This window comes from Cetorhinus maximus, chromosome 10, assembly GCF_964194155.1.
Source record: "Cetorhinus maximus chromosome 10, sCetMax3.hap1.1, whole genome shotgun sequence".
NCBI classification, from domain to species: domain Eukaryota; kingdom Metazoa; phylum Chordata; class Chondrichthyes; order Lamniformes; family Cetorhinidae; genus Cetorhinus; species Cetorhinus maximus.
Window position 1 is genome coordinate 3,266,084 of NC_135888.1, and position 13,041 is coordinate 3,279,124.

At 44.9% G+C, this 13,041-nt stretch overlaps 1 protein-coding gene and 1 long non-coding RNA gene across 12 annotated transcripts in view; one reads left to right on the forward strand and one right to left on the reverse strand.

Moving 5' to 3' along the window:
• The window catches only part of LOC144685408 (uncharacterized), a 1,061,419-nt gene that overhangs the window by 955,815 nt on the left and 92,563 nt on the right, over positions 1–13,041 (reverse strand). The gene's annotated exons all lie outside the window — the stretch shown is intronic.
• rabgap1 (RAB GTPase activating protein 1) overlaps positions 1–13,041 on the forward strand; it is a 206,270-nt gene that overhangs the window by 84,532 nt on the left and 108,697 nt on the right. For 9 of the 11 annotated variants that reach the window (XM_078549832.1, XM_078549829.1, XM_078549836.1 and 6 more), the window contains 2 exons: positions 9,902–9,968; positions 12,792–12,894. In XM_078549832.1, coding sequence (XP_078405958.1) covers positions 9,902–9,968; positions 12,792–12,894 — 170 coding nt within the window. Of the gene's footprint in view, positions 1–9,884; positions 9,969–12,791; positions 12,895–13,041 lie in introns of all 11 variants that reach the window. The other 2 variants (XM_078549837.1, XM_078549838.1) reach the window with 1 other exon arrangement.

Below are 13,041 nucleotides of genomic sequence, written 5' to 3' on the forward strand. Positions count from 1 at the left end.
TGTCTCTCTCTCTCTGTCTCTCTCTCTCTCTCTCTCTCTCTCTCTGTCTGTCTCTCTGTCTCTCTGTCTCTCTGTCTGTCTCTCTGTCTCTCTGTCTCTCTGTCTGTCTCTCTCTCTCTCTCTCTCTCTCTCTCTCTCTCTCTCTCTCTCTCTCTCTCTCTCTCTCTCTCTCTCTCTCTCTCTGTCTGTCTGTCTCTCTCTGTCTCTCTCTGTCTCTCTCTGTCTCTCTCTGTCTCTCTCTCTTTCTCTTTCCACCACCTCCGCCCTGGCATCCCCCTCCTGTTCTCCTCTTTCCTCCCCCCAACCCCGGCACCATCCTCCCTCCCCCAACCTCCCCACTTCGGCATCCTGCCCGTCCCCCCTCCACACCCCCAGTGTCGCCCTCTCCTCTTAACGTCACCCACCCCCTTTTGGCTCCTGATTTAAATATCAATGACCAAATACAAAATAACACCTTGTACAAGAGAGAAGGGAAACTGCTATTGAGTTTGAATCAAAAAAACACTTGATGAATAAAAGTTATGCCTGATAAACCTGAAATCACTTTTCATCCAGAAATGTTCATATACTCTGAATCAGATTTACTCCTTTTTTGTTCTTCATTTTTAAAATTCATTTATGGGATGTGGCTTGGCCAGCATTAATTCCAAATTGCCCTTGAGAAGGTGGTGGTGAGCCTGCTTCTTGAACCGCTGCAGTCCATGTTGTGTAGGTACACCCACCGTGCTGTTAGGGAGGGAGTTCCAGGATTTTGACCCAACGACAGTGAAGGAACAGCGATATATTTCCAAGTCAGGATGGTGAGTGGATTGGAGGGGATCTTCCAGGTGGTGGTATTCCTATCTATCTGCTTTCCTTGTCCTTCTAAATGGTAGCAGCAGTGGGTTTGGAAGGTGCTGCCTAAGGAGCCTTGGTGAGTTTCGGCAGTGCATCTTGTAGATGGTGAATACTGTTGCCGCTATTCCTCGATGGTGGATAGAGTTAATGTTTGTTGAAGGGGTACCAATCAAGTGGGCTGATTTTTCCTAGATAGTCAAGCTTCTTGAGTGTTGTTGGAGCTGCACTCATCCAGGCAAGTGGAGAGTATTCCATCACACTCCTGACTTGTACTTTGAAGATGGTGGACAGGCTTTGGGGAGTCAGGAGGTGAGTTACTTGCCGCAGGATTCCCAGCCTCTGACCTGCTCCTGTAGCTACTGTATTTGCATGACTAGTCCAGTTCCGTTTCTGGCTAATGGTAACCCCCCAAGATGTTGGTAGTGGGGGATTCAGCGATGGTAATGCCATTGAATGTCAAGGGGCGATGGTTAGATTCTCTCTTGTTGGAGATGGTCATTGCCTGGCACTTGTGTGGTGCGAATGTTACTTGCCACTTGTCAGCCCAAGTCTGGATATTGTCCAGGTCTTGCTGCATTTGAACATGACTGCTTCAGCGTCTGAGGAGTCACAAATGGTGCTGAACATTGCGCAATCATCAGCGAACATCCCCACCTCTGACCTCATGATGAAGCGGCTGAAGATGGCTGGGCCTAGGACACTACCCTGAGGAACTCCTGCAGTGATGTCCTGGAGCTGAGATGATTAATCTCCAACAACCACAGCCATCTTCCTTTGTGCTAGGAATGACTCCAACCAGCGGAGAGTTTCCCGCCTTATTCCCATTGACTCCAGTTTTGCTAGGGCTCCTTGATGCCACACTCGGTCAAATGTTGCCTTGATGCGAAAGGCAGTCACTCTGACCTCACCTCAGGAGTTCAACTCTTTTGTCCATGTTTGAACTAAGGTTGTAATGAGGTCAAGCTGAGTGACTCTGGCAGAACCCAAACTGAGTGTGCAGGTTATTGCTAAGCAAGTGCTGCTTCATAGCATTGTTGATGACCCCTCCCATCACTTTACTGATGATCATGAGTAGACTGATGGAGCAGTAATTGGCTGGTTTGGATTTGTCCTGCTTTTGTGTACAGGACATACCTGGGCAATTTTCCACATTGTTGTAGCTATTCTGGGACAGCTTGTCTTGGGGTGTGGTAAGTTCTGTACTATTGTCTTCAGTACCATTACCAGAATATTGCCAGGGCCACAGCCTTTGCAGTATCCAGTGCCTTCAACCATTTCTTGATGTCACATGGAATGAATTGAATTGGCTAAAGACTGGCATCTGTAATGCTGGGGACCTCCAGAGGAGGCCGAGTTGGATCATCCACATGGCAGTTCTGGCTGAAGATTGTTACATAGAAACATAGAAAATAGGAGCGGGAGTAGGCCATTCGGCCCTTCGAACCTGCTCCACCATTCATCATGATCATGGCTGATCATCCAACTCAATACAAAAACAGAATTACCTGGAAAAACTCAGCAGGCCTGGCAGCATCGGTGGAGAAGAAAAGAGTTGACGTTTCGAGTCCACATGACCCTTCAACAGAACTGAGTATAGTTAGGAGAGGGGTGAAATATAAGCTGGTTTAAGGTGGGGGGGTGGGGGGAGAGAAGTTGAGGGTGGGGTGGTTGTAGGGACAAGCAAGCAGTGATAGGAGCAGATAATCAAAAGATGTCACAGACAAAAGGATCAAAGAGGTGTTGAAGGTGGTGATATTATCTAAGAAAAGTGCTAATTAAGAATGGATGGCAGGATACTCAAGGTACAGCTCTAGTGGGGGTGGGGTGGAAAGACTGACAAGGAATTAGTTGTAGATTTAAAAATAATGGAAATAGGTGGGAAAAGAAAAATCTATATAAATTATTGAAAAAAACAAAAGGGAGGGGGAGGAAACGGGGTGGGGATGGGGAGAGGGAGTTTAAGATCTAAAGTTGTTGAATTCAGTATTCAGCCCAGAAGGCTGTAAAGTGCCTAGTCGGAAGATGAGGTGCTGTTCCTCCAGTTTGCGTTGGGCTTCACTGGAACAATGCAGCAAGCCAAGGAAAGACATGTGGGCAAGAGAGCAGGGTGGAGTGTTAAAATGGCAAGCGACAGGGAGGCCCGGGTCTTTCTTGCGGACAGACCGCAGGTGTTCTGCAAAGCGGTCGCCCAGTTTGTGTTTGGTCTCTCCAATGTAGAGGAGACCGCATTGGGAGCAACGAATGCAGTAGACTAAGTTAGGGGAAATGCAAGTGAAATGCTGCTTCACATGAAAGGAGTGTTTGGGCCCTTGGACGGTGAGGAGAGAGGAAGTGAAGGGGCAGGTGTTGCATCTTCTGCGTGGGCATGGGGAGGTGCCATAGGTGGGGGTTGAGGAGTAGGGGGTGATGGAGGAGTGGACCAGGGTGTCCCGGAGGGAACGATCCCTACGGAATGCCGCCAGGGGGGGTGAAGGGAAGATGTGTTTGGTGGTGGCATCATGCTGGAGTTGGTGGAAATGGCGGAGGATGATCCTTTGAATGCAGAGGCTGGTGGGGTGATAAGTGAGGACAAGGGGGACCCTATCATGTTTCTGGGAGGGAGGAGAAGGCGTGAGGGCGGATGCGCGGGATATGGGCCGGACACGGTTGAGGGCCCTGTCAACGACCATGGGTGGAAAACCTCGGTTAAAGAAGAAGGAGGACATGTCAGGAACTGTTTTTGAAGGTAGCGTCATCAGAACAGATGCGACGGAGGTGAAGGAACTGAGAGAATGGGATGGAGTCCTTACAGGAAGCGGGGTGTGAGGAGCTGTAGTCGAGGTAACTGTGGGAGTCGGTAGGCTTGTAATGGATATTGGTGGACAGTCTATCATCAGAAATTGAGACAGAGAGGTCAAGGAAGGGAAGAGAAGTGTCAGAGATGGACCATGTGAAAATGATGGAGGGGTGGAGATTGGAAGCAAAATTAATAAATTTTTCCAGGTCCCGACGAGAGCATGAAGCAGCACCGAAGTAATCATCGATGTACCGGAGAAAGAGTCAACTCAACCAACTCAATAGCCTGCTTCCACTTTCTCCCCATATCCTTTGATCCCTTTTGCCCCAAGAGCTATATCTAACTCCTTGAAAACATACCATGTTTTGGCCTCAACTACTTTCTGTGGTAACGAATTCCAGAGGCTTACCACTCTCTGGGTGAAGAAATTTCTCCTCATCTCAGTCCTAAATGGTCTACCCCATATCCTCAGACTGTGATCCCTGATTCTGGACTCCCCCACCATTGGGAACACCCTTCCTGCAGCTACCCTGTCTAGTCCTGTTAGAATTTTATAGGTTTCTATGAGATCCCCCCCTCATTCTTCTGGACTCCAGCGGATATAACCCTAACCAACTCAACCTCTCCTCATATGTCAGTCCCGCCATCCCAGGAATCAGTCTGGTAAACCTTCGCTGAACTCCCTCTATAGCAAGAACATCCTTCCTCGGATAAGGAGACCAAAACAGCACACGCTATTCCAGGTGTGGTCTCACCAAGGCCCTGTATAATTGCAGCAAGACATCCCTGTTCCTGTACTCGAATCCTCTGGCTATGAAGGCCAACATACCATTTGCCTTCTTTACCGCCTGCTGCACCTGCATGCTTACCTTCAGCAACTGGTGTAAGAGGACACCCAGGTCTCATTGCACATTCCCCCCTCTCAATTTATAGCCATTCAGATAATAACCTGCCTTCCTGTTTTTGTTACCGAAGTGGATAACCTCACATTTATCCACAGTATACTGCATCTGCTATGCATTTGCCCACTCACTCAACTTGTCAAAATCACACTGAAGCATCTCTGCATCTCCTCACAGCTCACCCTCCCATCCAGCTTTGTCTCATCTGCAAATTTGGCGATATTACACTTAGTTCCCTCATCTAAATCATTAAAATATATTGTGAATAGCTGGGGTCCCAGCACCGATCCCTGCGGTACCCCACTAGTTACTGCCTGCCGTTTGGAAAAAGACCCGTTTATTCCTACTCTTTGTTTCCTGTCTGCCAAACAGTTTTCTATCCATCTCAATACACTACCCCCAATCCCATGCGCATTAATTTTACAAGCTAAGCTCTTATGAAAGTCCAAATAAACCACATCCACTGGCTCCCCCTCATCAACTCTACTAGTTACATCCTTGAAAAATTCCAGTAGATTTGTCAAGCATGATTTCCCTTTCGTAAACCCTTGCTGACTCTGTCCGATTCTGCCACTGTTTTCCAAGTGCTCAGCTATTAAATCTTTTATAATGGACTCTAGAATTTTCCCCACTACCGACGTCAGGCTGACTGGTCTATAATTCCCTGTTTTCTCTCTACCTCCCTTTTTAAATAGCGGGGTTACATTAGCTACCCTCCAATCTTGAGGAACTGTTCCAGAGTCTATAGAATCTCGGAAGATGGCCACCAATGCATCCACTATTTCTAGGGCCACTTAAGTACTCTGGGATGTAGATTATCAGGCCCCGGGGATTTATCGGCCTTCAATCCCGTGAATTTCCCCAACACCATTTCCCTACTAATACTGATTTCTTTCAGTTCCTCCCTCTCACTAAACCCTGTGTTCCCCAACATTTCTGGTATGTTATTTGTGTCCTCCTTTGTGAAGACAGAACCAAAGTATGCATTTAGTTGGTCAGCCATTTCTTTGTTCCCCATTATAAATTCCCCTGTTTCTGCCTGTAAGGGACCTACATTTGTCTTCACCAATCTTTTTCTCTTCACATACCTATAGAAACTCTTACAGTCAGTTTTTAAGTTCCCCGCAAGCTTACTCTCATACTATATTTTCCCCCTTCTTAATCAATCCCTTGGCCCTCCTTTGCTGAATTCTAAACTGCTCCCAATCCTCAGGTCTTGTTTTTTTAGCCAATTTGTATGCTTCTTCCTTGGATCTAATACTATCTCTAATTTTTCTTGTTAGCCATGGTTTGGCCACGTTTCCTTTTTGACTTTTGCGCCAGACAGGAATAAATGATTGTTGCAGTTCATCCATGCGCTCTTTGAATGTTTGCCATTGCCTATCCACTGTCATCCCTTTCAGTAACATTTCCCAATCCATCATAGCCAACCCGCGCCTCATACCACCGTAGCTTCCTTTATTAAGATTCAGGACCCTAGTTTCAGAATCAACTACGTCACTCTCCATCTTGATGAAGAATTCTATCATATTATGGTCGCCCATTCCCAAGGGGCCTCGGCAATCTAGTTGTGCAATTATTCCTTTCTCATTGCACAATACCCAGTCTAGGATGGCCTGTTCTCTAGTTGGCTCCTCAATGTATTGGTCCAGAAAACCATCCCGTATACACTCCAGGAATTCCTCCTCTACAGTATTGTTACTAATTTGACTTGCCCAATCTATATGCAGATTAAAGTCATCCATAATTACAGATGTTCCTTTATTGCATGCATCTCTAATTTCCTGTTTAATGCCATTCCCAACATTGCCACTACAGTTTGGGGATCTATATACAACCCCCACTATCGTATTCTGGCCCTTAGTGTTTCTCAGCTCTACTCATACAGATTCCACATCGTCGGAGCTAACATCTTTCCTCACTATTGCGTAAATTTCCTCCTTAACCAGCAATGCAACTCCACCGCCTTTTCCTTTTTGTCTGTCCTTCCTAAATACCGAATGCTGGATGTTCAGTTCCCATCCCTGGTCACCCTGCAGCCATGTCTCCGTAATCCCAACTATATCATACCTATAAATACATCTATTTGCGCGGTTAATTCATCTACTTTATTGCGAATGCTCCTCGCGTTAAGGCACAAAGTCTTAAGGTTTGTCTTTTTAACATTACTTGTCCTGTTCCCACTATTTTTCACTGAGGCCCTGTTTGATTCTTGCCCTTGATTTCTCTGCCTATCACTTTTCTTATTCTCCTTTCTGTCTTTTGTTCTTGTCCTTGATTCCGCCTCCTCTGACTCCTTGCTTAGGTTCCCATCCACCTGCCGTTTTAGTTTAAACCCTCCCCAACCACTCTAGCAAATATTGCCTCTAGGACATCAGTCCCGGTCCTGCCTGGGTGTAACCCATCCAGTTTGCACTGGTCCCACCTCCCCCAGAACCTGTCCCAATGCCCCAAGAATCTGAAACCCTCCCCCTCACAACCATCTATTCAGCCACGTATTCATCCGATATATCCTGCTTTTTCTACTCTGACAAGCACACGGCACTGGTAGTAATCCTGAGATCACTACCTTTTGAGGCCCTACTTTTCAACTTACTCCCTAACTCCCTATGTTCTGCTTTTAGGACCTCATCCCTTTTTTTAACTTATGTTGTTTGTACCAATGTATACCACGACCACTGGCTGTTCACCCTCCCCCATCAGAATGTCCTGTAGCCGCTCTGAGACGTCCTTGACCCTAGCACTAGGGAGGCAACATACCATCCTGGAATCTCGTTTGCGGCCACAGAAACGTCAATCTATTCCCCTTACAGTTGAATCCCCTATAACTATTGCATTCCCACACTTTTTACTCCTCCCCTGTGCAGCAGAGCCAACCCTGGTGCAACGAATTTGGCTGTTTCTGCTTTCTCCGAGAGACCATTCCCCTCAGCAGTATACAACGCGGTATATCTGTTTTGTAGGGGAATAGCCACAGGAGATTCGTGCACTGCCTGCCTAGTCCTCTTGTTCTGCCTGGTGGTCACCCATTCCCTTCCTGCCTGTGGACTCTTAGCCTGCAGTGTGACCACCTCTCTCCACGATACTCTCTGCCTCGCGAATGCTCCAGTGTCCTCAGCCGCCGCTCCAGCTCTGAAACCCGGGCTTTCAGGAGCCGCAGCTGGAGACACTTCCCACACACATGGTGGCCCCGGGCATTGGAAATGTTCCCGGCTTCCCACATAGAGCAGGAGGAGCACACCGCGGCTTTGAGCTCTCCTGCCATGACTTACTCCTTTAAATTAAATTAAACCTTTTGGAAGATACTTAGTATCAAATAATATCAATTACTCTAGGGCCCTTCTTCCCTGCTCTTCATGTTACCGGATATAGCCCTTACAAACGATGAACCATAAAATAAGACTTTAAAAACTATAAGGAATAAAAGTAGTAAATACTTACCTGCCCGTACTCAAAGGATCATCTCGTTCCCTCTTCACCGAGCTCCCAAAGCAGCGCTCCAGTGCAGACTGTGATGCTGACTGCAGGACACTCATCCCAGACTGCTTCACCATGATGCTGACTGCAGGACACTCTTTGCAGATGTTGCGAATGCTTCAGCCTTATCTTTTGCACTGCTGTGCTGGGCTCCTCCATCATTGAGGATAGGGATATTTGTGGAGCTTCCTCCTTCCAGTGAATTGTTTAATTGTCCACCAGCATTCACAACTGCAGACGGCAGGACTGCAGAGTTTCGACCTGATCCATTGGTTGTGGGATCGCTTAGCTCTGTCTATCACTTGCTGCTTATGTTGCTTGACATGCAAGTAGTCCTGTGTTTTAGCTTCACCAGGTTGACACCTCATTTTTAGGTATGTCTGGTGCTGCTCCTGGCATGCTCCCTCCTGCACTCTTCATTAAACTGGGGTTGATCCCCTGGCTTGGTAGTAAGGTAGGGTGGGGTTTATGTTGGACCATGAGGCTACAGGTTGTGGTTGAGTACAGTTCTGCTGCTGATGGTTGCCCAGTCTTGAGTTGATAGATCTGTTTCAGTTCTATCCCATTTAGCACGGTGGTAGTGCCACACAACATGATGGAGGGTATCCTCAATATGAAGATGGGACTTTGTATCTATTTGGACTATTGTGGCTGTTACTGAGACCTCTGCACAAACCCCTTTTTGGCCAATTAATTGGGGTTTGAAGTTGTGGCATGAAGAAGCTCAATTCCTGTACAGATTTTGCTCAGATGAGAATATAAAGAACTGTGTAGTGTGCAGTCATATAATTTTTGTACCTGTACCCTAAATTTCCTATTCGACTTGTTTCGCCCCTTCCGTTTTATTCTTTCAACAAATACTTTGCTTCAGGGAAATGGTCTGCCCATGATAATGTGTTGGTGTACATTGGAAAGCGTTTGTGCATGCTCAGGAGGTACTAGGCTTTGGAACTTCTTTGTTTAACGTTTGTGTTTTAGCTTTGCTTTTCTTTGTGCATGAGTTTGAATAAATTGGATTTTCCTAATATCCGCATTGATCAATTAAAGTCTTCAGTTTCCACTAAAATCCTGTTACTTCACTAAAAATATAGGGGGCAGTGCAGTACCATTGGAAAATCAGCGAATGCCACTATTTCGGCTCACTGGTTTTGGGTACCACCACACAGCAGTATATCCTTATTGGTAGTAATTTGCAAGGATTTCAGGATTTTGTCAAACATAAACCTTTAGTGCAAAAGGAGGCCACTAGACCCAAATTACCTGTACCAATGGAAGTCTCCGACCTAAGCTGTCGCCTCTAAATCTACTTTCCTACTTTTTTTTCTGTAATATTTGTTGTCAACTGCTTAATTGTTTCTTAAATGCAGTGATTGACTCAGCTTTGTTTGCAACAATGCATTCCTTTTTGTCACAACTGTTTGCGTGGAACATTTTCTTCTACCCTTTAAACCTCTAATACAAATCCCATTAACTGCCACTTGCAACCAATTCAGCATCCTGTGGACCCTAATTCACAATTTATCCTGTCAAATCCTAGCATTTTTAAAACTTCTGTCATATCCCCCTCAATCTTCTCGGCTCCGTTTATGCAATGTTTTTTCAAATTTCCATCTTTAACTACGTTCTCCCATTCTTGGTAATATCAGAGTCGATATGCATTGTACAGTTTGCAATAACATCAGCTATTTCGTCCATAATGCGGCTTCCTGAACTGCATGCCTTATTTCAATTGTTATCTAACAGAAATTACTGTATTTAAAATGCAAGTTTGCTCTTCTATTAAAAAATTATAACAGGGTTTTAAAATAGAACACTGCAACCAAGTAATAGCAGAGTAAGAACAAACATCATAACATGTTTTATTCTACCCATAACTTTATCAATGTTTTCAGTTATGTTCTCTCATTAGGTGCTTTGGCCTTCTTCTCAGCCCTGGCAAAGATGTACGCAACAGTGACATGCATCTTTTGGATTTGGTAAGATGGTATTCAAACTTTTTTTGGCTAAAAAAGTGACATTTCTTTCCTTTTCCTTGTTTCAAATATGTCATACAGTGAATTAAGGAGTTCTTAATCAGGATGTTTCAGTTTAATGAAATATTGGTGGGAAGATCTGTAAAGTAAATGGAACTCAGTAGTGTTGTAAAATTTGAGATAATTTCACCATAGCTTTAAAGGTTGGAACGTGCCTATTTTTTAATGAGTCACCACTTTTTGGAAATGTCATTGATTGCATTGAGTCAAAACAGAAAATGCTAAAAACACTCAGCAGGTCAGGCAGCATCTGTGAAAAGAGAAACAGAGTTAACATTTCAGTTCGATGACCCTGCATCAGTTCTGCTTTTGTGATGAGTCACCGTGGAGAACCACAGAAGTCAAATCCTGTAACGTTTTGAAAGCCCTCCCCTCTTCTCTCTGCTTAAGGATGGGCATTCAGGTTACAGACACATGGCTGCCCTGAACCATGGGCTGGGATTTCCGAAAAGGAAACTATGAATTAAGGACCAGGAATAAGGGAAAATGTTTCTATTTCAGAGGCCCAGTCTAGAAATAAGCACAGATGTGTAGTCAAAAACTAAAACTAGGATTGTTTTACCCATGGAATGGCTGATGCAAAGACAAATATGCCATGGATGCCTTTCACCCCATATAAACAGACCTCCTGATGTAGCTCTTTTATATCTAAGAATAAAATTCATGGATTTCTAGGATGCTGAAAAACCAAACTATGCCAGTGAAACAGGAAATATTCCCGGTTTCACCGAGAGCCTTGTGCCCTGACTTTCTGTAATTGAAAAAAGGCAAGGCTCCCAATGGGCATACCTGCTGGGGCTCTTATCTCTCTTCTTAAAAAAAAAACTGGAATTATAATTCAAAGGAAAAAATTTTTGCAATGGGTTGATGCCTAACCCCCGAGGAAGACTGACAAATGAGGTGAGGGCTTGGCCCCTTTTTACAACATCCTATTACAGTATTGCATCGCAACCTACAACCAGTTTGGGTTGTACTTTATCAATGCTGGGTCCATTGAGTGGGACTGGAAGGAGGAGTCTAATAGATAGCCTAAGCCTAAAGAAACTTTTCGTTTTTTCACTTACCCGGTGAGACAGGGAGGCGAGCTCTGAGGGGCTCTTGCTTCTGGTCGGAAGCGCCCGGGCGGCCATGGCGTACAAGGCTATGGGCCTAGTGCTGGAAAATGGGATTAGAGTAGTTCAGTACTTGCTTGACCGGCGCAGGCTCGATGGGCCAAAGGGCCTTTTTCTGTGCTGTAGACCTCTCTGACTCTATGACTATGACTTGTTGAACAGGAGGTAAAAGTGAGAGAATGCAGGTTTGGTACATAAATATAAAATAAGGCTGTGGCCAAATTGCAGAAAGCAGAATGTAGCAGCCCTGTTCAAACCTGTTCTCAGTTTGTGAGATTATTGGATTATTGTGTGATTATCTGAGGATGCTAACTTGACACTAGAGCTCTGAAGAAGAGTTACACGGACTTTAGTGACAGAATTTTGCCCTTGATGGTCGGGCAGGCCCCACCGCTATGCGTTTCCTGTGCGGCCAGGGAGCGCTTCCCCACCTGCGAGAGTGTGCTCTTTCGCGCATGTGCGCAAAAGAGCACACATCTCCCTGAGGCAAAGTGCTGCCTCAGGGAGATCGCTGAAAGGCGGGCAAAAATAAAAAATAGAACAATAAAAAATTCATTAAAATGTTCCCCTTGTGAAAATGTCACACAAGATGGGACGTGTTAATGAAATAAACAAAAACTTTATTAAACGTTTTTAAAACTGCTATCAAACCTCATCCCGCCACTCGATGAGGTTTGTAAAAAAAAAAAATCACCTACCCGCCTGCCTGTTGGGCCCGTGCACCGAGCCGAAGTTTGCACAGGTCCCTCAAAATCATCGATGATTGGCAAGTTAAGGGCCTTAACGAGGCCTTTAATTAATGGCGGGCGCGCGTCCCACTGCATAGCGCACCCGCCGACCGAAATACTGCGATGCCGCGTGCTGACGTCTGGACGCTCGCGCGACATTTTAAGCGCTGGCGTGCAGGCTCCACCACCCGCACGCCAGCCAGAAGATTCAGCCCTAAATGTTATTTCTGTTTCCCTGTGCACAGACGCTGCCAGACCTGCTGAGTTTTCCCAACATTTTCTGTTTTTATAATTACTGTAGTAGGGCTGCTGCAGATAAAGCAGAGTTGGGTGCTTCTTCTCTGGCAGTAGTGATCCTATGTGAAATGAGCTTGACCAGCCTCAAACTTACTACTTGTGATCCTGGGCTATTAGCATGAAATAAGCTATAATTCAGATAGATGGTGTGGATATAAAGTAAAAACTGCACACACTGGTAGAACAGGAGCAGGCATAGCTCTTGAGGTTGAGTGAAAACACAATTCACAAAAGTCACTTCCACTGTGTCATGGTTAACTCAGGTTGCAGATGCCTGGTTGAGTATTAAGCCCTATACCAGGAGACTTGATTTGTTCTAGTTGTCTTTGGCACTTAAAGTAGAGTTGACACTAAGCTGCCTCAAGCTCTGGCCTTTTTCTTTCACTCTGTGGTTTGACAGCTTTTGTGATGAGAAGTTGTGTCACATTTAAAATAAATAAATTCCACAAAATTTGCATATGTGTTCAAGCTGTCCTCTGCTGAAAATTGCTTCATAGTATAAATAAAGATGGTTTCACCCACAGATGTAAATTATAATACTGAAAAATAATTTTGTAATATAAATTAGGTATTCGTTAACAAGAGTAGCAGTAAACCAATTCTGTTGCAATATATGTCTTTATTTGCAGGAATCAATGGGTAAAAGCTCAGATGGTAAATCGTACATTATAACTGGTAGCTGGAATCCCAACACATCACATTTTCAAGCTGTAAATGAAGAAACGCCTAAAGGTAATAAAATATGACTTTCTTAAAGATGCAAAGTGAACGGTAACATTTTAAAGCATGCCTTGTTATGGAATTATTTGCATGTTTTCATACCTTAAGGTAAAGTTATCAGAATTAAAAGTCCAGATTACATAGAAACACAAACTATGC